The 26,641-nt window shown below is 39.1% G+C and overlaps 1 protein-coding gene across 1 annotated transcript in view; it reads left to right on the forward strand.

Annotated features, from left to right (window-relative positions):
• Positions 1–26,641, forward strand: part of LOC145413006 (uncharacterized) — a 479,615-nt gene that overhangs the window by 437,792 nt on the left and 15,182 nt on the right. The window contains exon 11 of the mRNA XM_080282827.1: positions 5,769–7,167. Coding sequence (XP_080138953.1) covers positions 5,769–7,167 — 1,399 coding nt within the window. The remainder of the gene's footprint in view (positions 1–5,768; positions 7,168–26,641) is intronic.

Below are 26,641 nucleotides of genomic sequence, written 5' to 3' on the forward strand. Positions count from 1 at the left end.
CACTTCATACGATTTTAACTTGGCAATCGTTTTAACTGAGCACAGGCGATATTCAGACTTGGGGCATTTGATACAGCCCACATTAACCTCCTCAGTACATGTTTCCTGAACTGAATAAAATCATATGGCGAGCATGAATAAACTACCCTATAAAATACATTGCTGGGCTGAAGGGATTATAATAAGCGGATTATCAGTTCCCTAGCCTGACTCTTCCCATTTCTACTTCCTTAACTACACCCACACCAAACTCTCACCTACACCTTAGGATTCTGGTCGTTTCGGCCGTAACGTCCAAAATGGCAAAAGATTTTACAACCTAACCTAACCTAACAAATTTGGACGTTACGGCCTAAATGATCCCCATTGCCGATCATGAGAGCTTTGCTTAGGCAGCAGAGATGCAGAGAGTGAATGTTGTCAATCATTCTGATCGCTTCGTCTGCTAAGAATACAGCAGAAATGGCGGACGCTGATACGAATGCCCGTCAGGCACTGCTATTTCAGATATTGCATCAGTTATGCTACTCAGTGAATTTTATCTTATTTTCATAACAAAATACTGTAATTGGGTGTGCCCTGAGTTGCATAGACATTGCTAAAGTACTTCACTTGGCTGAAAAAGTGAAGCTGTAACTTCGTTAGCTTGCTAGAGTAGGGTGTACGCTAGACACTAAACTGCTAAGTTGCTAAACCGCTAAACCCCTTGACGGTATTGGCCAGTTGAGCTGAAAACAATCCCGTGAATGCTTAGTGTTCTTGAACTTGCATGTTTTAATATCTGCTGCATATATACACTCACAAATTGTCACAAAAGTAACTGACCTAATTAGGGTTACTGAATTTCCATACGTGACGAAAGTCTGTTTTGATGACTTGGCAGTTTCACTAGCCAGCATCTCTCCAGCATGATTGCTTTGCTAGTTAGTGAATGGATGGCAAGCAAAGTGGTCATGATTGCCTTTCAAAAGGTTAGCAGACAGTTCACCAGTGAGCACGTTAGCTTGCTAGAGTAGGGATAGACACTAAACTGCTAAGTTGCTAAACCGCTAAACCCCTTGACGGTATTGGCCAGTTGAGCTGAAAACAAACCGTGAATGCTTTGTGTTTTTGAACTTGCGTGTTTTAATATCTGCTGCATATATACACTCACAAAATGTCACAAAAGTAACTGACCTAATTAGGGTTACTGTATTTCCATACGTGACGAAAGTCTGTTTTGATGACTTGGCAGTTTCACTAGCCAGCATCTCTCCAGTATGATTGCTTTGCTCGTTAGTGAATGGATGGCAAGCAAAGTGGTCATGATTGCCTTTCAGAAGGTTAGCAGACAGTTCACCAGTGATCATGTACGTTAGCTTGCTGGAATAGTGCGGATGCTAAACTGTTAAATTGCTAAACCGCTAAATATCTTCACGATGTTAGCCAGTTGAGCCGTAAAGAAACCCGCGAAAGTTTTATGTGTTTCTGATCTCGGGTGTTTCTTAAATCTGCTGCATATACACACTAGTGTATATTATTTTTAAAAATAAAATCAAGTCTGCATACTGTAGAAAACACCTGTGGTTGCCAAGCATTGAGATGATCATCTTTATAAGAGTTTCTTCTCAGTGAAGCCTAACTAACCTGCCTTAGTCTAACGTGCAGGACGCATGGGGATATTTTAAGGTAACTTTGAGACAAAAAAGTGCGTCTTATATGCTGCGAAATACGGTACATCGGGTTCTTTGGTGAACAGTAAATCTAACCTTGCTGGTGTGTCCTCACCTCGAAACCATGTCTCTTCTTTGACCCATTGCGTCATCACATTATTCATTATTATATTTAATAACATAGTTCCCCACAAATCCTCGCCGCCTCCCGAGTACCATTCCTCCCAGTTCACCTCTTTACGGTTAAAGTCACCCACCAAAATTATATTATTGCTTTTCTCAATTATTTTTTGCAAATAGCTAGCCATATCCGACAACATCTCATAGTATTCGTCATCCTTCCATGCTCTCGTCTTTGGGGGAACATACACTACCGCCATCTCTCTCTTAACATTCTCTCCAGTTTCTATCTATCTATCTATCTATTGCCAGACGCCTCAATCCCGTTTGGGGTGGCCACAAACAAATCGCCTCCAAGTCGCCCTGTCCCCCGCCATTTCACTACCCTGCTCCCAACTCACACCCCCCTCTCTCATATACCTCTCCACCCCATCCCTCCATCTCATCCTCGGTCTCCCCTTCCCTCTTCCACCCTCCACCTCACTCACATACACTCTCTTCGTCAGTCTTTCACCCTCCATCCTCTCCACATGGCCAAACCACCTCAGTGTGTTCCTCACAACGCTTCCTATCACATCCACATCAACACCACAACGCTCCTTTATATCCTCATTCGTCAGCCTGTCTCTCCACGTGACTCCACAAGCTCCTCTTAAATAACTCATTTCCACTGCTCTCACTCTTGACTTGTGTCCTTCCAACAACGTCCAAGCTTCACTTCCGTACGTTAGAGTTGGTATCACAATACTGTCATGTAGTAACTTTTTTACTTCCATGCTCACTTCCCTGTTTCTTATCACTGCTTTCAAGGAACCAGCAACCTTTCTTCCCTGCTGTACCCTTTCAAGCACTTCACCCTCCAAACCTCCATCCTTACTCATCACACTACCCAAATACTTAAACGTACTCACATTTTCCAATTCCTCACCATCCAACCTCGCTATACATTCACTGACTTCACCTCTCTCAAAGACCATCACTTTACTCTTCCCTACATTCACCTTTAGGTTCCGTTTCTTACACACTCTCTCAAACTCATCCACCAAGCCTTGCAGCTCCCCTTCATCACTTCTCTTCCCTTTTTTTCTTTTCTGTCTTTTTTCCACAGTTTGTTTTTACCATCTCCCAAATGAACATCAGTATCTTCTCTTAATTTGGTCTCTACAAAGCACATTACATCAGGTTCATGTTCTCTCAAGAAATCGTTAATTTCAATCCTTGTCGATACGAAACCATCAATATTAGTATATATCACCTTCAAATTATTTTTGATGTTTTTAATACCCTTTTCTCTCCTACTCTCTGTCCGTACCACTTCCTCAGCTTCTGATCTTTCCCAGCCATCCCCCTTAGTTTCCTTCACTTCTGTTTCCTTAAATACCACTTCCTTACTTTCATATCCATTACTCTCCAAAAAAAAGTATTACATTCTTCCTCTGTCCTCTTATCATTTTTTTCCTTTACTTCTTCCTTTAATGATTTTAAAACTTCTCTTTCTTCTTCATTCAGATCTTTTCTTATTATAATATTTTCCATCCCCGCCTCTTTGCTTAATTTCCAGGTCACTTTAAGTATCTCATTTATTACACTTTCTGATGTAAACTTGACTCTCATTGGTCTTGTTTCCCCTTTCTTATAAGGCCCTATCCTCCTTACTTCCTCAATTTCTTTTACCCACTTGTCTCCTTCGAGGTCAATCTTGCCTAATATTCCTCTCACCAGGTTCGTGTCTCTCTCGAGTCTTATGAACCTAACCTTTTCTTCCTCTTCCCTGTTTCCAAATACTACCACACATCTGTTCCGTTCTACAGTTTCTCTCACTATTTTCTCTTTTTTCTTCAGTTTTTCACTACATTTTCTTCCATTTTTTTCTTGTTCATTTCCCTTTCTTCCTGGATGATCTCTCTTAAGCTGACCACTTCTTTCTGTTCTTCTTCTACGTGTGCCCACGTTGCCTTATGTTCTTCTACTACACTACTCACCTTCTCCGTTTTATTAGTACTCTCTTCTAGTTTCCTCCTCAATTCGACATTTTCACGCTTCAAATTTCTAATCTCTTCATTCGCTATTTCATTAGACTGGATCAGACTTTGTATGGTAGTATCCGTATTTTCAGACACATACTTTATCACTAGATTCTCTACTTTCTTTTCAAGTTCACTAATCCTCATAATTAATGTTTTAACCAGGTCCATGACATTGGTATTTGTATCAAATCCTTGAAATTCGAGTCCCTCATTGTTTACATTTTCGGCCATGTTTGATGTTGGTTAACGTACCAAAACAGCTGTTACCGAAAAAAAACTACAAACATTCATGTATACTCTAGATAATAAATCTTTACATTTTTGGTAGTCTATTAACTTTCATTATTTTAAATTTAAAACAAGACCTTAGGAGACAGGACAGACAAAATTCCTGAAACTACTTAAGGTTAGCAGCGATGGCTGGGACGTCTGCTCTCTCCAGCTGTTCGTTCGTGTGTGTGTGTGTGCGTGTGTGTGTGTGTATACAGTAAAAGTCCTCCAGTCCCACCAATAATTCTATCTGTCTATCTATCCATTGGCAGATGCCATAATCCCATAAGGGATGACCACAAACAAATTGCCTCCATGTTGCCCTCTTCCCTGCCATTTCACTGTCCTGCTCCCAGCTCACCCCCCCCTCTTCCATGTACCTTTCCACTCCATCCCTCCATCTCATCCTTGGCCTCCCCCTCACTCTCCACCCCTCCACCTCACTCACATACACTCTCCTCATCAGTCTCTCAATCTCCATCCTCTCCACATGGCCAAACCACCTCAGTGTGTTTCTCCTAATGCTTCCTATCACATACATATCCATACCTCAACACTCCTTCACATCCTCATTTGTCAGTCTGTCTCTCCATGTGACCCTACAGGCTCCTCCCAAATAACTAATTTTCATTGCTCTCACTCTTGACTTCTGTTCCTCTAACAAGGTCCAACCTTCACTTCCTTACATTAGAGCTGGTATCACAATACTGTCATGTAACTTTTTCACTTCCATGCTTGCTTCTCTGTTTCTTATCACCGCTTTCAAAAGAGCCAACAACCTTTCTTCCTTGTACCCTTTGAAGCATTTCATCCTTCAAACTTCCATCCTTACTCATCGCACTACCCAGGTACTTAAACGCACTCACATTTTCAAAAAATGATTTGAATATCCCAATACGCCGAATTCTTCAAGGCGAAATTTTTTGAATTTTTCTTTTTGTATTTTTTTTAAATTTTCTGGGCTTTATCTAAGGATTTATCTGGCTTGGACATGCTCTTGGACTTGGATGTACCTGCCTGCAACTATTCAGCTACACATGTATGCATTTCTGGTGTATAAAACAATAACCCATATCATTTTCAGTGTTTGATGATCATGTACATTATTATAATGTTTTCAAAGGTCCCTCCCAGTAGTCTGTAAAAGCCAATACAATAGTCTGAAAGACCCTCAGTCCCCTGCCATTCAGTTTCCAGGACTTTCATTGTACATATTTAAGAGGAGCCTGTGGAGTCACATGGAGAGACAGGCTGACGAATGAGGATATAAAGGAGCGTTGTGGTGTTGATGTGGATGTGATAGGAAGCATTATGAGAAACACACTGAGGTGGTTTGGCCATGTGGAGAGGATGGAGGGTGAAAGACTGACGAAGAGAGTGATGTGAGTGAGGTGGAGGGGGGAAGAGGGAGGGGGAGGCCGAGGATGAGATGGAGGGATGGGGTGGAGAGGTATATGAGAGAGGGGTGTGTGAGTCGGGAGCGGGGCAGTGAAATGGCGGGGGACAGGGCGACTTAGAGGCAATTTGTTTGTGGCCACCCCAAACGGGATTGAGGCGTCTGGCAATAGACAGATAGAGATAGATATACATACGTTGCTTAGTATGCTGTACTGGATGCATTTTATCTGCCATATCTTAAGTATTTTACTTTATAGGTATACATAATTCCAATTTTAATCATGATCATCTCTGTCCCCAGCTGCCACCTGAGTTGCTGAAAGCCCTGAAGCAGATGATGAACCCTGACACAATGCAGAAGATGGCAGAAGCTGGTGCAGCCATGACATCAGGCAGAGAACAGCCCATGGGAATCAGTTTTAGTCACTCCAACATGAATAATCATGGTGTCCCTGGGGTAAAGAATTCTCAGGAAGGAATTCTTAGTCATGATAAGGAAATGAATGACTTTAACCCATTCCAGAGCAGACCTAAAAGGTTGCGTGGGTTTGAAAGATCACCAAAGTCCGTGGTTCAGCAAGATTTGCAGAGTGACAGAGAGAAGGTAATAGATGAAAATACTTGGTATAATATGTCCAGCAATCTGAATTCGTCTGATGACTTCAAAGGTGTTGTCACCAAAAAGTTTAGCTTTGATAGAGAGTCTTACCAGTCATGCTCTGGCCAACATTGCAGTCCCATTACATCCCCACAGATGTGTTCTCCAACCATGACATCGCACAAAAGTACTGAAATTTATACACCATCAACTGCAGAACATCTTAGTGCCACCAGTTACACAAATCAGAAACTTGCTCAAGATACTGGCACTGGCTGCTACCAACAGAACAGTGGTAGCCTGGCGTCCCCTTCACCAAGCTATGACAGTGGCATTGTATCACCCTCAGGAAATCAAGAGTTCAGCCAAAATAGAGAAAAATCTCCTATACCTTTAACACCTTATTCACCAAGCATAGACTTGCTCTCTCCAGAAACATCCAGTCACAGAAAACTAAGTCCAAGTTATCCTTCACCTCAGAGTCAAAACCCAGGCATGAGAGGTAACATGAACTCAGGCTATTATGAGCAAGGAGGGTCTCCCCACTTTAAGGATAGTGGTTTCAAAACTGGTGCTAACTTTCAAACCTTTTCTGGGAGCAGTAATGGTTTACCTTCTCCTGGCACTCACCATCATAGTACAGTATCACCAAATAGCTTTGATGAAATTAAGGGAAACTTAGCAGCATACCCAAGTAGTGGGCAGTGGTGTGAAGGAGCAGGGATGTATGTCTCTACAAGTAGCCCTCAAAATTGTAGCAATAATGTTCTTCCTCATAACCACAGCTTTCAACCAACTAGCTCCAGTCATGTGCCACTCCCAAAAGAAAATATGTCATTATTCCCTCAGGATCAGTTTTCTGCCAAGCCTTGCATAATAGATGATATGCAGCCACAGTACCCTCATGAAGCTCAGCAGGAATCAGTGATCAGCAATATCCATCCCAGCCAAGAGCATGATATTAACTATTCCTCCATTCAGATTTTTGACATGAGCTTGTCGAGTCATCAGCCATTGAAACAAGTAACCCACCCTCAAGAACACCAGTCCAAAGTGGAACACACAAGTTCCTGCATTTCTTCAGGCCAGTGTCTTTCTGTAGGTATGTTGAATACTTTAAGCTGTTGATGGATTTGCTTTGGCCTCTAGAAATAAAGTCCCTATCATACTTATTTGCATATGGTGTTGTGTGATTGCAAAGCAATAGCCTATACACTTTCATTCTCATAATATGCACAAAGTACAATGCCCTGGTATTCATTGGTGTCAGACGTGTGTCTTCTTGATTTAAGCCATTATAGAGAACCTGTTGCACTTACAACTTAGAATTTCAGTATGCCAAGAAAAACAAAGACTGTTACAGCAGTTTACTGTACTTCATGATAGTTTTGCTTAGGGAAGAGAAAAGTGGTCTCATGTATACCCTTCCATACCAGTCACCACCAGTAACAGGATATCACTACAGTCCAGTGTTAATTTCCCTTTGAGTGCTAGAGGTGAATGCATAGATAGGTTTCAAACTTAGGCTTATAATCATGGATCTAAATATTTATACAAGAATGTAAAAATTCAGTAAAGTGTAAGAACAAAGTTCATAGAGTATAGGAACATTCAGTGGCATGGTAACTGCATTATGGGGATTATCCCTAACCCAGATATCACTGTGTGGCAGTACCCAGCCAGATTATAATTACCTGTATAGAATAAAAGGGCCATTGTACAAATGGACATAATTTCCAAATAGATACAGTGAGTCTTATTTGTAAGTACAATACCTGTATGTATATTCCTGAACACATACAAATGGTACTTCAAACACATTCATAATGCTCTGTTTACAGTGGTGATATATGAAAATTAATAAGGCAAACTCATTAATATGCCATTATTAAAAAGAGTACAGTATTGTTTATGATATTTTTGAAACTTCCTGTTTAAATTAAAATGTTATTAAGTTTTTGAGAGAAGTATCTTGTTTATAGATACTGATCTTTTGAATGTGCTGCATAGTGGACCCCCCCCCCCTTTTTTTTTTTTTTGGAGTGTGCAGTGAAGTGCCCGTACTCATAACAGTAATAATGCACAGCTCTGGATAATTAATATTTTATGTGCAGTCAAAAGCAACAAATGGTCCCCCCCCCCCCCAGTAGCTGAAGTCATGGCCAGTGGAAAGAGGGTGAGCGAACAATCCCTCCCCCGTCCACACTGCCCCACCCCACCCCAGCCTGTTTACAAGTCGCTGCTTAGAACTGTGAGGTTCATAGCAGGCAGTGTAACATTGTGTCCATATCTGCGTGATGTAACATTCTCGTGAGTTACCATTACTGTAAATAACGTAACAGGAGGTAATCTGCAGTAATGTTTTAATAGCTAGCATATGAATTTGGGTATACAAAGTTATGTAAGTAATTGTAAATGAAAAAAACACAAACATAATTCCACGAATATTGTAGTCTTATCAGTGTCACATAAATAAGTTCCAAATGTCAAGTGTATAAACATATTTCAACAATTTACGATATGTCACCGTCCAAAACCGCCTGTCCACCACTTCCCACCACCATCACCCTTTGTTGACATGTCTTCACTGTAAAGTGAACCAACAAATCCACGAACACAAAGAATCATCCAACACACTTTGAGAACTACATATTGAAAATCAACAGGTGAACAACCTCATTCCTCACATTATAGGAGTGAGTTGTCCAGCGATCATCTGTGGGCGCACCCACTCACCTGGCCATGTGTTCACTGAGTCATCATACATGTAGTATAGTGGTAAGTTAAAAATCATTTATCTACAATGGTGTATGAATATGAAAGTACATGTGTTACTGTATTTGTAATATTTTTGTTAAGCATATAAAAGGATCTTATAAACAGGCATGGGTTACTGAGCAACGTTGTCTGTAGTGTTACTTTCCTGCCAACACATTTCTTGTAATATATTCTCCATGCAAGTGGAACACTGGTTAATAGTGTGTCAAATTCCCATCACCTCCTGTCTCCCTTCATCATAAACAACCTTTCATCTAGGGAAATTATCGTAACAATTGTGCTAGTCCAGCTGCGACATCGGAACGCCCTGCACATTTCATCCATACACCATTCCACGGAATGACCAATTTACTCTACTCCCAGTGGTGATCCAGATACCCTGCTACTTGACTCATCGGTAGGGGTAAGACCAGCCAATTAGAGTGAAGCCAGCTGGTGTCCACGGTTTCCGGAGGCAATCATCATTGTGGTCTGCAGTTTTTACCATAGATAGCACAAATAACATTGTGATGCGAATCATGCTAACACATTTAAGGTTCTTATTTTAGGTGATTCCTGCATGATTGCCAGTTTACATCCCTGTACACCCTTACCCCATTATCCGGCGCATCAATAACCACTGCTTTGTTAGATTGAACACAAGAAATGGGGAACATTCCCACAGTCTGAACAATTTGGATGTCCTTAGCCTCGCTAGTCGGACACCCCACCTCTCCAGTCTGACACCTCACCTTTCCCTAGGTTTCAAACGAGGCTCTCCCAGTCCTTCCTTCCTCCCTCCATCTCCTCTCTTTTCCTCCTCCCATCCCTCCTCTCCCCACTGCCTTTCCCTCTTCACTCCATCCCCCACCACACTCAGCACTGCCAGGCATGTCTCCCTCCCTTCCCCCACCCCTGGTTGTCTCCGTGTCTATCCCCTCACCCTCCCCCACCCTTCCCCACCCCCACTTGTTTCCCATATGTGTGTGTTTGTGTGTGTGTGTGTGTGTGTGTGAGTGACTGAGTGAGAGTGATGAGTGACTGAGTGAATGGGTGAGTGAGTGAGTAAGTGTGTGTGAGTGATATTGGGGTAGGGGAGGTAGTAGGGCTGTTTGGCTTTCTTGCCACCTTCCCTGTGCCCCCGCCCTCCCCCACCCCTGCTTGTCTCCTACCCCCACCCCCTTGGTGCAAAGCCAGCAGCCTGCCTGGCTGTTTAGTTGCCTTGAAGCGGTGTTGAACATCACACGTCCCATCACCCTACCCTCCTGCATGTAATGTTTGATGTGCCATTTTTTAGCAGTAGCATTGTTTATGAGGATGATAACATTACCTATGGTGTTTCTGTGTCAGTCTCTGTTGATTGATTAAAGTATATGAGAGTTTCGATTTGGGTCTGGAATACATCTCTGGCTTTTCTTCAGTATCTTATGGGGAAAATTGCTTCGATATCCAACATACTTCCTGACCAAACACTCCCACTGGCACACAACACTGCCGGATATCGGAGTATTGGTGTATAAGTGTTACCTGTGAGTCTGTGAGGTTCGTGGCTGGCTTGTCATGAGAACAGTGTGAAAGTACCACTTTTAAACATACCTGGTGGTAGGTGGGGGCACTCACCATCCACTCACTCGACGTAGGGCTTCTTTGGGTGTCTGCCCATTCCTCTCTTCCTTCTTTCCTCTTCTGTCATTCTTTCCTTCATTCTCTCCTCTTTCTTCTGCCAATGTGTGACTTTACACTTCTTCTTCTGTCTTTCTTTCCTGTATTCTTTCTTCTTCCTTCTGCATATGGGTGACTCTATACTGAGTGACAAGCCAACTGGTTTTCTGTACACCAGGAAACCACTTACTGTGCTGGGTGGTAACCATATAACCAAATTATGGCACTTGGTGGTTTAGTGGGTAATAAAGGTGCTCCAGTCGGATTGAGCCTGTGTAGGTTTATATCCAAGGGGTGGTTGGGGTTTATTGCTTATGTAATGCCACTCAGGGGTGAGTGAGGCTGGTCACTCTCATCTTAACCCGTACTATGCCAGCGATGTAGATCCACATCCCCTTCAAAAACGCCGGTGACGTAGATCTACGTCCTACAGCATGAGAAATCATTTGCAAGCAACCGCAGTAATATGGAAGGTAATAATGTATCTCGCTAACTTCAGACATTTCTTCACTACATATACAACACTGACTTAGGAGCGCAGGAGGCGAGTGAGTCTTAACAAGCTCACAGCCACTCAGCTCAGTCAGTAACCTTGAAGATTTCAGAGATCGAGTGGCACCTAACTGACTTGATTCAGCATATTTTCTGGCTTTAGTGATTACTTTTATTAGTGTCAGGGATCTTATATTGATTTATTAAGCCCATTTACCCACAAAAAAATCCAAAATCGGTTCATAAGGTCACAGACACTCTGCTCTCTCAGTAACCATAAAGATTTCAGAAGTAGAGTGGCACCAACCTTACTCGATTCAACCAACTTTCTGGCTTTGGTGATTACTTTTATTAGTGTTAGGGATCTTATATTGATGTGTTAAGCCTATTTAGCCAGAAAAAAAAAATCCAAAGTCGGTTCACAAGGTCACAGACGCTCTGCTCTCTCAGTAACCATGAAGATTTCAGAGGTAGCGTGACATCAGCCTGACTCAATTCAACCAACTTTCTGGCTTTAGTGATTACTTTTATTAGTGTCAGGAATCGTATATTGATGTATTAAGTCCATTTAGCCAGAAAAAAATAAAATTAAAATCAGCCACTGTAGAGGAGTATCACTTTTTTCTTTTTCTTTTTCTTTTTTCCAGCACGGTACAGGTTAAATGTCAGGATCAACTTGCCTAGCTCCGGGCTACTGCGCTCCTCATGGGGCAACATAGGATTGGATGATGTGTGGATGGATGGATGGATGATAAACATACCAGCACACAGCAAACTGACAGGATCTTATTGACAGGTGGTCAGCAGGGTGAGGAGGCAGGAACACAGGTGACACATATATGGGGATGTAAACAAACAGTCATGCAGGAATCAACTAAAATAAGAACCATAAATGTATTAGCATGATTCACATCACATTTGTGTTATCTATGGTAAAAATTGCAGGCAATGATGATGATTGCCTCTGGAAACCGTGAACACCTGCCGGCTTCACTCTAATCAGCTGGTCTTACCCCTGCTAATGAGTCAAGCAGCAGGGTATCCAGGTTACCACTGGTGATGACATGTACAGGGCACTCCAAGGCCCCAGCTGAACTAGCACACTTCTTACAATAGTTTCCTCTAGGTAAAGGGTTGTTTATGATGAGGTGGCGGAGACTTGAGGTGATGGGTGTTTGATACATCATTAACCAGTGTTCCACTTGCATGGAGAAATATGTTACAAGAAGTGTGTTGGCAGGATAGTAACATTACAGATAATGTTGCTCAATAACCCATGCCTGTCTATATGATCCTCTCACATGTTTAACAAAATTATTTTAAATACATTAACACATATGCTTTCATAATCATACACCATTGTAGATAATTATGAATTTTAACTTACCGCTCTACCACATGTATGATGACCCAGTGAACAAGTGGCCAGGTGAGTGAGTGGGTGTGCCCACAGATGATCGTTGGACAACTCACTCCTATAACGTGAGGAATGCTGTGGTTTACCTGTTGATTTTCAATATGTAGTTCTCAAAGTGTGTTGGTTGATTCTTTTGTGTTAGTAGATTTGTTTGTTCACTTTACAGTGAAGACATGTCAACAAAGGGTGACGGTGGTGGGGAGTGGTGGTTACAGGTGGTAACATATCGTAAATTATTGAAATATGTTCATACACTTGACATGTGCAAATTATTTACATGGCATTAATAACACTATAATAATGATAAAATTTAGTTGTTGTTTTTTTTTTTCTATCAGCCATTATTTACTCATATATAACTTTGTATCTCCATGTTCATATGCCAGCTATTAACATATTATTGCAGATTGCTTCCTGTTATGTTATTTACAGTAATGATAACTCACAAGAATGTTACATCATGTACATATGGACACAATGTTACATCGCCTGCCACCGACCTCACAGACCTAACCGGCAACTTGTAAACGGGGCTTCAGCTAATAGGGGAGATACTGATTGCTGCTTTTGACCATGCTACAAACCATATTCATTGTGGTGGAAATTGGAGGCTAAAGAGCAGTGGAAGAAAAAGGGAGAAATTTTTGGATCACTTGCTAGAAAAGAGTTCATATGAGAAAGAAAGGAAGTTAAATGACTGTATGAAGAAGTTAGTTATGAAAAAGAACAACAGGGAAATGATTTTGTGAGGAAAAATAATGCACTTTGAAATGTAACTACTGTATTTCAGTTAGAAACAATTTCAGGAGGTGTGAAGTGTTCTTTCTGTGAAATCATGAAGATTCTGACATTTTGTCATATCAACATTGTGACATTGAATAGTCCCGGGATTACACCCTGCAGTTTAATGTACATCTGTTGGTATCACACACACACACACACACACACACACACACACACACACAGTGGAATTACTGAAAGAGAAAAGGGAGAAAGCAAAAACAAAAAATGAGGGAAGATCAGAAGAGGAGAAGAAGAAATTTTTTTACAAAGTAATAGGATTGCAGGTACGAAAGTGGTACACAAACAGGATGGAAGAAAAAGGAGGAAGGTAGTAGAACCATGTCATGACAAGTTGATGTACTCAAATGTGGATGGAATGGTATCAAAATTACTAGAGATGAATGATTATGTCAGAGAAAATGAACCACAAATAATATGCCTGAGACAAAATTAACACCAAGGATATCCAATGACATACTAAACTTAGAGGAATACAATATATGGAGAAGAGACAGAAATTTAAAAAAAGGAGGAGGAATTATAATATTAACTAAGAAAAATCTAAAAGTCAAGGAAATAAACCTAGATATACCATCACAAGTAGAACTGATTGCAGTAGAGATCAACACATCTGAAGGTAAAGTAATTGTAGCCAATTTGTACATGCCACCCAGATCAAACACATGCGAAAGAGACGAATATGAGGACCTGGCAGAGAGTACAATTCAAAGTATAAGATCATTGCTACATAAAATGGAAGAGAAATCGGAAAGAATTATACTAACTGGGGACTTCAATACAAATATAAATTGGAATACTCTAGATATAAATAGCCAAGAAAGCTGTTGGGACCAAAATCTCCTGGATCTCATACAAGAGTTTTTCTTAACGCAACATGTGAGGGAAACCACCAGAAAAAGAGGACTTGATGTACCTTCAGTGCTAGATCTAATATTTACTAGGCAAGAAAATGACATTGACAGTTTAATATATCACCCTCCACTCGGCAAAAGCGATCATGTAGTACTAAATTATAACTTCAGGATAGCATATGACATAGTAAACAGCAATGACAGTTACAAAAAGAGCCTAAACTATAAACAGGGAAATTATCAAGACCTAAAGAAGTACAGTATTTCTTAGAAGTTGATTGGGAAAATGAGCTTAGAGGACAAGATTTAAATGCTGTATAAAAAAAATTTTGTGAATTTTATGAAATAGGAGTCCAGAAGTACATCCCACAGCACAAAGAAGCAGATAAGAAAATACAGAAATGGTTCAGTACAGAATGTAAAAAATCAAAAGAAAGAAGAGATTTGTTGTGGAATAGATACAGAAGACACAATAGTGATAGGGCGTATAATAATTACAAACAGGCAAGAAACGACTATACAAGAAAAAGGAGGGAAGCCCAAAAACAGTTTGAGGAGGATATAATAAATAAAAGTAGTGATCAACCAAAGCTGTTTTACAGCTATATCAGAAGCAAAACCAAAGTAAAAGATATAAAAAAAATTTGAGAGGGACTATGTGGAACACACATGTCCACACATACTACCAGATATACAAATAGCAGAAAAAGTAATACAGGAGGAGTTAAGTAGATTAGACAGAGGAAAAGCAAGTGGTCCTGATGAAATTTCATGTTGGGTATTACGAGAATGTGCAAAGAAGTTAAGTAGACCATTATTTTTAATTTTCAAGAAATCCTTGAGTCAAGGGAAACTACCTGATATTTGGAAAAAAGCAAATATAGTCCCCTTATTCAAGAAAGGAAATAGACAAAATCCTCTCAACTACCGACCAGTATCACTGACCAGTGTTGTAAGCAAGGTATTAGAAAAACTTATAAGAAAAGCTTGGGTAAATCATCTAGAAGAACACAGTATGATAACAGAAAGACAGTTTGGTTTCAGAAAAGGAAAATCATGTGTTACTAATCTGTTGAGCTACTATGACAGATTAACAAACACAGTACAGGAAAGGGAAGGATGGGTGGACAGTATCTATTTAGATTTCAAGAAAGCTTTTGACACAGTACCACACCAAAGACTTTTATGGAAACTGTACCGTCAAGGAGAATTCGAGGCAAACTGATTTGTTGGATGCAAGACTTTCTCATTAAAAGAGAAATGAGGACAGTACTAAGAGGAAACTACTCATCATGGAAAGAAGTGACTAGTGGAGTACCACAGGGTTCGGTGCTGGCACCAATCATGTTTTTAGTGTACATAAATGATATAAACAGTAACACTAGAAATGAGAGCTATCTGAATATGTTTGCAGATGATGCAAAAATACAAAGGAGAATTACTAGCACAGACTCTTGTAGGGAGCTACAAGAAGAATTAAATAAACTTCATGAATGGAGTAGTACATGGCAAATGGAATTCAATGTGGACAAGTGTCATGTAATCAAGTTTGGTAAAAGTGGAAAAAGACCTGATTGGGATTATAAGTTAGGAAATAAAACCTTATACACATCAGAAAGAGAGAAAGACCTAGGTGTGATTTTCAATAACAGACCATCTCCGGCTGACCACATCAGCGAGAAGGTACAGAACATGTATACACTGCTTGCAAATATGAGAATAGCATTCACATACATAAATGAAGACATGCTAAGAAGGATAATAACATCATTCATTAGACCAACCCTGGAATATGCATCAGTAGTCTGGAGTCCTCATCTCAAAAAGCATATAAACAAGATTGAAAAAGCTCAAAGGGACACTACAAGATGGATACCAAGCTTAAGGGACCTAAGCTACGAAGAAAGACTAAATAAACTGAATCTATCAACACTACAGGAGAGAAGGAAAGGAGGTGACATGATAATGCTATATAAGTGCATATCAGGAAAGGAGAAAATAGACATAAATGATTACTTAACATATGGAGAAGCATCAGCAAGAGGACACTGCAAAAAACTGCATAAGAAGAGAGGTGATAAAGACGTAAGGAAATTCAGTTTCCCAAACAGAGCAATTGATCAATGGAATGCACTACCGAATGAAATAGTGTGTGCCAAAACAATTCACAAATTTAAGGATATGTACGATAAATACTGTATGGTTTAAGACACGGGACAGTACGAGCTTGACTCATTCCTGTAAAGATACAATTGGGTAAGTACAATTAGGTAAGATAGCCAAAAAGGAGAGAGATAAGGCGTGGAACAATTGGAGAAAGAGAGGTAACGACAGAACAAAGGAAGAATATAAAAGAACAAGAAACGAATACACAAGAATACGTAGGGAAGAAGAAAGGAATTTTGAAAAAGGTATAATTGACAAATGCAAGGATGAACCCAAACTGTTTTATAGATTTGTTAATGGCAAACTGAAACAAAAGGAAGGAATCACCAAGCTGAAAGTAGATGGAGAGGTCTTTAAGGATGCGGCAATGCAAGCAGAAATAATGAACAAACGTTTCCAGTCAGTTTTCACTAAAGAAAAGGAGCTTGTGGAAGGGGAGGGAGTGATTAGAAATGTTCCGGTGATGAAAGATATAAAAGTGGAGGTGCAGGAAGTGTATAAATTACCTGAAACTCAAGATGTAAGGAAAGCCCCAGGACCTGATGGAATTTCTAATTGGGTACTGAAGGAATGCAGAGAACAACTGGCGGATAAAATTCACAGCTTAATTGTATGCTCACTGGAAGAGGGGAAAGTGCCAAAAGAATGGAAGAGGGCAAATGTGGTACCAATTTACAAGGGAGGAAACAGGGAAGAACCCCTGAATTATAGACCAGTGTCTCTAACCAGCATGGTCGCAAAATTGTGTGAGAGAATCCTGAAAGACAGATGGATAAAATATCTGGAAGAGATGAATATTTTGGCTGAATGTCAGTTTGGATTCAGAAGTGGAAGGTCATGTGTTTCAAACTTGTCGAGCTTTTACTCAAGAGCGATTGGTGTGGTACAGGAGAGAGATGGTTGGGTGGATTGTGTGTATTTAGACTTAGAGAAGGCCTTTGACAAGGTACCTCATAAGAGACTAATGTGGAAACTAGAATATATAGGAGGACTAAAAGGGAAACTTCTGGAATGGATGAGAGACTTTTTGAGAGACAGACAAATGAGGACAGTAATAAAGGAAAAGATGTCTGGATGGAGGGAAGTAACAAGTGGAGTCCCTCAAGGCTCAGTGTTGGCGCCAGTAATGTTCCTGATTTACGTAAATGATATGGTAGATGGAGTGAACAGTTATGTGAGTCTGTTTGCTGATGATGTGAAGATCTTGAGGAAGATAGAGGTTGAGGAGGATTGTAAAATACTGCAGGAGGATTTGGATAGGATACACAATTGGAGCCGGACGTGGGAAATGAAATTTAATGTAAAGAAATGTAAAATATTGGAAATGGGTAAAAGTACCAGGAGACCATCACTGAATTATTTTTTGGGTAATGAATTAATCACAAAAAGGAGAGAAGAGAAAGATTTGGGAGTGCTGGTCCAAGATAGTTTGTCACCAGAAAAGCACATTAACAAGATAGTTGGAGAGACTTATAAGCTCTTGACTAACATAAGAGTAGCATTTCATTATATGGATGAGGAAATGATGAAAAAATTGATAGTGGCCATGATCCGCCCCAGGTTAGAATATGCAGCGGTAGTGTGGTCCCCACACAAAAAGAAAGATATAAACAAGATTGAGAGAATACAAAGAACAGCAACCAAGATGGTCCCCAGTCTGATAGACCTGTCATACAGAGAGGGGCTGGAAAAACTGGATTTGCCTTCGTTAGAGGAAAGGAGAAAGAGGGGAGACATGATTGCGGCGTTCAGGACCATGGTGGGAGTAGATAAAATTGACAAAGAAGATCTGTTTGTATGGGATAAGAGAGCAACAAGAGGACATGGAATGAAATTGAAAAAGTCAAGCTGCTTGAAGGATATCAAGAAATATAGCTTTCCTTACAGAAGTATAGACTTATGGAATAGCCTGGACAAAGAGATCGTCCAGTCTAAAAACTTAAACGAGTTTAAAGTTAAATTCGACTTATTGAGAAACAGCGACGGAAACCCACGAGCATAGTAAATTCCGTGTATATCACAATTAGGTATATTCTTAAATATTTGGAACGACTTAGACAAAGAGGTGTTGCATGAGAAAAACATTCATGTGTGTAAAGGTAGACTTGATAAATGTGGATATGGAGACAGGACAACACGAGCATTGCTCAATTCCTGTATACTACAAATAGGTAAATACACACACACACACACACACACACACACACACCATGTCATGACAAGTATATAAACAAGATGATAAAGTTGATGTACTCAAATGTGGATGGAATGGTATCTAAATTACTAGAGATGAATGATTATGTCAGAGAAAATGAACCACAAATAATATGCCTAACTGAGACAAAATTAACACCAAGGATATCCAATGACATACTAAACTTAAAGGAATACAATATATGGAGAAGTGACAGAAATTTAAAAAAAGGAGGAGGAATTATAATATTAACTAAGAAAAATCTAAAAGTCAAGGAAATAAACCTAGACATACCATCACAAGTAGAATTGATTGCAGTAGAGATCGACACATCTGAAGGTAAAGTAATTGTAGCCAATTTGTACATGCCACCCAGATCAAACACATGGGAAAGAGACGAATATGAGGACCTGGCAGAGAGTACAATTCAGAGTATAAGATCATTGCTACATAAAATGGAAGAGAAATCGGAAAGAATTATACTAACTGGGGACTTCAATACAAATATAAATTGGAATACTCTAGATATAAATAGCCAAGAAAGCTGTTGGGACCAAAAGCTCCTGGATCTCGTACAAGAGTTTTTCTTAACGCAACATGTGAGGGAAACCACCAGAAAAAGAGGACTTGATGTACCTTCAGTGCTAGATCTAATATTTACTTGGCAAGAAAATGACATTGACAGTTTAATATATCACCCTCCACTCGGCAAAAGCGATCATGCAGTACTAAATTATAACTTCAGGATAGCATATGACATAGTAAACAGCAATGACAGTTACAAAAAGAGCCTAAACTATAAACAGGGAAATTATCAAGACCTAAAGAAGTACAGTATTTCTTAGAAGTTGATTGGGAAAATGAGCTTAGAGGACAAGATGTAAATGCTGTATATAAAAAATTTTGTGAATTTTATGAAATAGGAGTCCAGAAGTACATCCCACAGCACAAAGAAGCAGATAAGAAAATACAGAAATGGTTCAATACAGAATGTAAAAAATCAAAAGAGAGAAGAGATTTGTTGTGGAATAGATACAGAAGACACAATAGTGAAAGGGCGTGTAATAATTACAAACAGGCAAGAAACGACTATACAAGAATAAGGAGGGAAGCCCAAAAACAGTTTGAGGAGGATATAATAAATAAAAGTAGTGATCAACCAAAACTGTTTTATAGCTATATCAGAAGCAAAACCAAAGTAAAAGATATAATACAATCCATTACGGACGAGGGAATCACTTATACACAAGAGAAAGATATTTGTGAAGCACTAAATAAGAATTTCCAATTAGTTTTTACAGAAGAAAAAAAATTTGAGAGGGACTTTGTGGAACACGCATGTCCACACATACTACCAGATATACAAATAGCAGAAAAAGTAATACAGGAGGAGTTAAGTAGATTAGACAGAGGAAAAGCAAGTGGTCCTGATGAAATTTCATGTTGGGTATTACGAGAATGTGCAAAGGAGTTAAGTAAACCATTATTTTTAATTTTCAAGAAATCCTTGAGTCAAGGGAAACTACCTGATATTTGGAAAAAAGCAAATATAGTCCCCTTATTCAAGAAAGGAAATAGACAAAATCCTCTCAACTACCGACCAGTATCACTGACCAGTGTTGTAAGCAAGGTATCAGAAAAACTTATAAGAAAAGCTTGGGTAAATCATCTAGAAGAACACAGTATGATAACAGAAAGACAGTTTGGTTTCAGAAAAGGAAAATCATGTGTTACTAATCTGTTGAGCTACTATGACAGATTAACAAACACAATACAGGAAAGGGAAGGATGGGTGGACAGTATCTATTTAGATTTCAAGAAAGCTTTTGACACAGTACCACACCAAAGACTTTTATGGAAACTGTACCATCAAGGAGGAATTCGAGGCAAACTGATTTGTTGGATGCAAGACTTTCTCATTAAAAGAGAAATGAGGACAGTACTAAGAGGAAACTACTCATCATGGAAAGAAGTGACTAGTGGAGTACCACAGGGTTCGGTGCTGGCACCAATCATGTTTTTAGTGTACATAAATGATATAAACAGTAACATTAGAAATGAGAGCTATCTGAATATGTTTGCCGATGATGCAAAAATACAAAGGAGAATTACTAGCACAGACTCTTGTAGGGAGCTACAAGAAGAATTAAATAAACTTCATGAATGGAGTAGTACATGGCAAATGGAATTCAATGTGGACAAGTGTCATGTAATCAAGTTTGGTAAAAGTGGAAAAAAGACCTGATTGGGATTATAAGTTAGGAAATAAAACCCTATACACATCAGAAAGAGAGAAAGACCTAGGTGTGATTATCAATAACAGACTATCTCCAGCTGACCACATCAGCGAGAAGGTACAGAACATGTATACACTGCTTGCAAATATGAGAATAGCATTCACATACATAAATGAAGACATGCTAAGAAGGATAATAACATCATTCATTAGACCAACCCTGGAATATGCATCAGTAGTCTGGAGTCCTCATCTCGAAAAGCATATAAACAAGATTGAAAAAGTTCAAAGGGCCGCTACAAGATGGATACCAAGCTTAAGGGACCTAAGCTACGAAGATAGACTAAATAAACTGAATCTACCAACACTACAGGAGAGAAGGAAAAGAGGTGACATGATAATGCTATATAAGTGCATATCAGGAAAGGAGAAAATAGACATAAATCATTACTTAACATAAGGAGAAGCATCAGCAAGAGGACACTGCAAAAAACTGCATAAGAAGAGAGGTGATAAAGACGTAAGGAAATTCAGTTTCCCAAACAGAGCAATTGATCAATGGAATGCACTACCGAATGAAATAGTGTGTGCCAAAACAATTAACAAATTTAAGGATATGTACGATAAATATGGTTTAAGACACGGGACAGTACGAGCTTGACTCATTCCTGTAAAGATACAATTGGGTAAGAACAATTAGGTAAGAACACACACACACAGGTATAGAAGAGGAAGAAGTAAAAAACAAGGTCTCAAGAGACAAAAAGGAGATGGCAAATGTAATGAGCATATTGAAAGAAGTATCAGAGGAAATCTGTAGTAAAGACACAAAGGAACACAAAAGGTTAGGGAGATAGGAGAGAAGCAAGTCAAGACCCCTAAAGGTAACCTTCCAGAGTGTAAACACTGTGGAGGAGATACTAAAAAATGCAAAGAATCTTATGGAAAAAGAGGAGTTCAAAAATGTATGGATAAAAAGATGCCTAATACAAGAGGAACTGGAATTACTGAAAGAGAAGAGGGAGGAAGCAAAAACAAAAAATGAGGGAAGATCAGAGGAGGAGAAGAATACATTTTTTTCCAAAGTACAGTAATAGGATTGCAGGTACGAAAGTGGTACATAAACAGGAGGGAATAAAAAGGAGGAAGGTAGTAGAACCAAGTCATGACAAGTATATTAACAAGATGATTAAGTTGATGTACTCAAATGTGGATGGAGTGGTATCAAAATTATTAGAGATGAATGATTATGTCAGAGAAATTGAACCACATAATATGCCTAACTGAAACAAAATTAGCATCAAGGATATCAAATGACATCCTAAACCTAGAGGAATATAGTATATGGAGAAGAGATAGGAACTTAAAAAAAGGAGGAGGAATTATAATATTAACTAAGAGAAATCTAAAAGTCAAAGAAATAGAACTAGATATACCCTCACAAGTAGAACTGATTCCAGTAGAGAATAATACATCTGAAGGGAAAGTAATCGTAGCCAATTTGTACATGCCGCCTAGGTCAAACACATGGGAAAGAGACGAATATGAGGACCTGGCAGAGAATACAATTCAGAGTTTAAGATCATTACTACATAAATGGAAGAGAAATAGGAAAGAATTATACTAACTGGAGATTTTAATACAAATATAAATTGGAATACTCTAGATATAATAAGCCAAGAAAGCTGTTGGGACCAAAAGCTCATGGATCTCATGCAAGAGTTTTTCCTAACGCAACATGTAAGGGAAAGCACCAGAAAAAGAGGACTCGATGTACCCTCAGTGCTAGATCTCATATTTACTAGGCAAGAAAACAATATTGATAATTTAATATACCACCCTCCATTCGGCAAAAGTGACCATGCAGTACTAAATTGCAACTTCAGGATAGCATATGACATAGTTAACAGCAATGAAAGTTACAAAAAGAGCCTAAACTATAAAAAGGGAAACTATCATGACCTAAAGAAGTACTTCTTAGAAATTGATTGGGGAAAGGAGCTTAGAGGACAAGATTTAAATGCTATATAAAAAAAATTCTGTGAACTTTATGAAATAGGAGTCCAGAAGTACATCCCACAGCACAAAGAAGCAGAAAAGAAAAGAAAGAAATGGTTCAATACAGAATGTAAAAAATCAGAAGAAACAAGAGATTTGTTGTGGAATAGATACAGAAGACACAGTAGTGAAAGGGCATATAATAATTACAAACAGGCAAGAAACGATTATACAAGAATAAGGAGAGAAGCCCAAAAACAGTTTGAGGAGGATATCATAAATAAAAGTAGTGATCAACCGAAGCTATTTTACAGCTACATCAAGAGCAAAACCAAAGTAAAAGATAAAATACAATCCATTATGGATGAGGGTATCACATATACACAAGAGAAAGATATTTGTGAAGCACTAAACAGGAAATTCCAATCAGTCTTTACAGAGGAAAAAAATTTTGAGAGGGATTATGTGGAACATGCATGCCCACACATACTACAAGATATTCAAACATCAGCCGTGGCTCAGTGGGTTAGAGCGCTCCGCTCTGACCGAAGGGTCGGAGGATCGAATCCACCCAAGGGTCATTGGTAGACATCAGGAAGGGCATCCGGTCATAAAATGCTACGCGCTCCAGTCCAAAAGTCCTCTACCCAGAGGCAACGCCTTAGCCCTTCGGGGATACCTGGCGTAAAACCAAATTATTTTTATTATTTTTTTAAAAAGTAATACAGGAGGAGCTAAGTAAATTAGACAAAGGAAAAGCAAATGGTCCTGATGAAATTTCATTTTGGGTACTACATGAATGTGCAAAGGAGTTAAGTAAACCATTATTTTTAATTTTCAAGAAATCCTTGAGTCAAGGTAAACTACCTGATATTTGGAAGAAAGCCAACATTGTTCCCTTATTCAAGATAGGGAATAGACAAAATCCACTCAACTACCGACTAGTATGACTAACCAGTGTTGTAAGCAAGGTATTAGAAAAACTTATAAGAAAAGCTTGGGTAAATCATCTAGAAGAACACAATATGATAACAGAAAGACAGTTTGGTTTCAGAAAAGGAAAATCATGTGTTACTAATCTGTTGAGCTACAATGACAGGGTAACAGACACATTACAGGAAAGAGAAGGATGGGTGGACAGTATCTATTTAGATTTCAAGAAAGCATTTGACACAGTACCACACCAAAGACTTTTATGGAAACTGTACCATCAAGGAGGAATTCGAAGCAAACTGTATTGTTGGATGCAAGATTTTCTCATAAGAAGAGAAATGAGAACAGTACTAAGGGGAAATTACTCATCATGGAAAGGAATGACTGGTGGAGTACCACAGGGCTCAGTGCTGGCACGAATCATGTTTTTAGTGTATATAAATGATATAGACAGTAACACTGGAAATGAAAGCTATCTAAATATGTTTGCAGATGATGCAAAAATTCAAAGGAGAATTACTAACACAGACTCTTGTAGGGAGCTACAAGAAAAATTAAATAAACTTCATGAATGGAATAATACATGGCAAATGGAATTCAATGTGGACAAGTGTCATGTAAACAAGTTTGGCAAAAGTGGAAAAAGACCTGATTGAGATTATATGTTAGGAAATAAAACCCTACACACATCAGAAAGAGAGAAGGACCTAGGTGTGATTATCAGTAACAGACTATCTCCGGCTGACCACATCAGTGAGAAGGTGCGGAACATGTATACATTGCTTGCAACTATGAGAATAGCATTCACATACATAAATGAAGACATGCTGAGAAAGATAATAACATCGTTCATCAAACCAACCCTGGAGTATGCATCAGTAGTCTGGAGTCCTCACATCAAAAAACACATAGACAAGATTGAAAAAGTTCAAAGGGCCGCTACAAGATGGGTACCAAGCTTAAGGGATGTAAGCTACGAAGAAAGACTAAATAAACTGAATCTACCAACACTACAGGAGAGAAGGAAAAGAGGTGACATGATTATGGTATATAAATGCATATCACTGAAGGAGAAAATAGACATAAATGATAACATAACCTATGGGGAAGCATCAGCAAGAAGACGCTACAAAAAACTGCATAAGAAGAGAGGTGATAAAGACGTAAGGAAATTTAGTTTCCCAAATAAAGCAATTGATCAGTGGAATACACTACCAGATGAAATAGTATGGGCCAAAACAATTCACAAATTTAAGGATATGTACGATAAATATGGTTTAAGACACGGGACAGTACAAGCTTGACTCATTCCTGTGAAGATACAATTATGTAAGAACAGTTAGGTAAGAACACACACACAGGAGGAAGGAAATTTAAATTTGACGGAGATTATAGAACAACAAAGCAGGGAAAAGGTGGAAAAGGAAGTGGTTAGGGTACTAAGAAGTAGAGAAACTTTAGTCAGGGATGTAGCAGACAAGAAAAAAATGCGTGATAATTTCAGGACTAAAAAAAAAACAGATGACAGTAAGGTCAGAAAAGGAAAGAGAAGAAGTGAATAAGGCAAAAGAGATAGTATCAGTAGTTATGGAGGGTAACAATGAAGCTCAAGAAGAGATTGAAGAAGTATTTAGGCTAGGAAAGTACGAGGAGGGAGGGGCGAGGCCACTTAAAGTGAAGTTTAAGTCTCAGGCAATAGTAAATGAAATTATGAACATTCATTCATTCATTCATTGCCAGACGCCATGTATCCCAAACGGGGTGGCCAAGGGCTTAGAGTTAATTGTTTTACAGGGAGGGGCACTAATCCTCCACCAACCCCACTTGAATTATAAACAGAACATGGAAATTATCAAAAAAGAAAGAGCTGAAGAATGTTTGGATAAGGAGAGATGCAAATGAGGAAGAAAGAGCTAAGATAAAGGAGCTATTAAAGGAAACAAAAGCAAAAAACAAACAGAGAATGGAGGAAGAGAAGACAGTGTTTTATTGGAGAGTTATTGATCAGAAATTGAGGAAGTGGTACTGACGGAGAGAGGGAGAGAAGAAGATATAAAGAACAGTGAAAAATGTTGGAAAATGGCATATACTAATGTTGATGGTCTAATATCAGCAAGGTTAGAAATCAACGATTACTTAAGGGTTCACGAACCAGATATCATATGCTGTATAGAGACCAAGTTAAGAGAGGATACTAACATCCATACAGGAGATGGCAAATACAAACTGTGGAGAAGAGACAGCAAAGAAAAAATAGGAGGAGGAGTGATGATAGCAATGAAAAACAACCTCAGTGTGGAAAATGTGAAATTAGGGAATGGGTAAGGCTGAAGCGATAAATATGAAACTAGAAACCGGAGAGAATGGCTAGAGAGACATCGCAGTGGTATATGTTCTCCCTAAGACAAGGGCATGGAAGGACGATGAATATCAGATGCTGTCAGATGTGGTTATCTATCTCAAGAAAGTGATTGAGAAGAGCAATAACATAATTATGATGGGGGATTTCAACTGTATAGAGGTGAACAAAGGAAGAATGTAAAAGAACTAGAAATGAATATACAAGAATACGTAGAGAGGAAGAAAGGAACTGTGAAAACGGTATAATAGACAAATGTAAGGATGAACCCAAACTGTTTTATAGATTTGTCAATGGCAAACTGAAACAAAAGGAAGGAATCACCAAACTGAAAGTAGAAGGAGAGGTCTATAAAGATGCAGCAATGCAAGCAGAAATAATGAACAAATGTTTCCAATCAGTTTTCACTAATGAAAAGGAGTTTGTGAAAGAGGAGGGAGTGACAAGAAGTGTAGTGATAAAAGATATAGAAGTGGAAGTACAGAAAGTGTATAAATTACTGGAAACTCAAGATGTAAGGAAAGCCCCAGGACCTGATGGAATTTCTAATTGGGTACTAAAGGAATGCAGAGAACAACTGGCAGATAAAATTCACAGTTTAATCTTATGCTCACTGGAAGAGGGGAAAGTGCCACAAGAATGGAAGAGGGCAAATGTGGTACCAATTTACAAGGGAGGAAACAGGGAAGAACCCCTGAATTATTGAC

This window comes from Coenobita brevimanus, chromosome 94, assembly GCF_032717465.1.
Source record: "Coenobita brevimanus isolate Jiangsu-jjx chromosome 94, ASM3271746v2, whole genome shotgun sequence".
In the NCBI taxonomy this organism is placed as follows: Eukaryota; Metazoa; Arthropoda; class Malacostraca; order Decapoda; family Coenobitidae; genus Coenobita; species Coenobita brevimanus.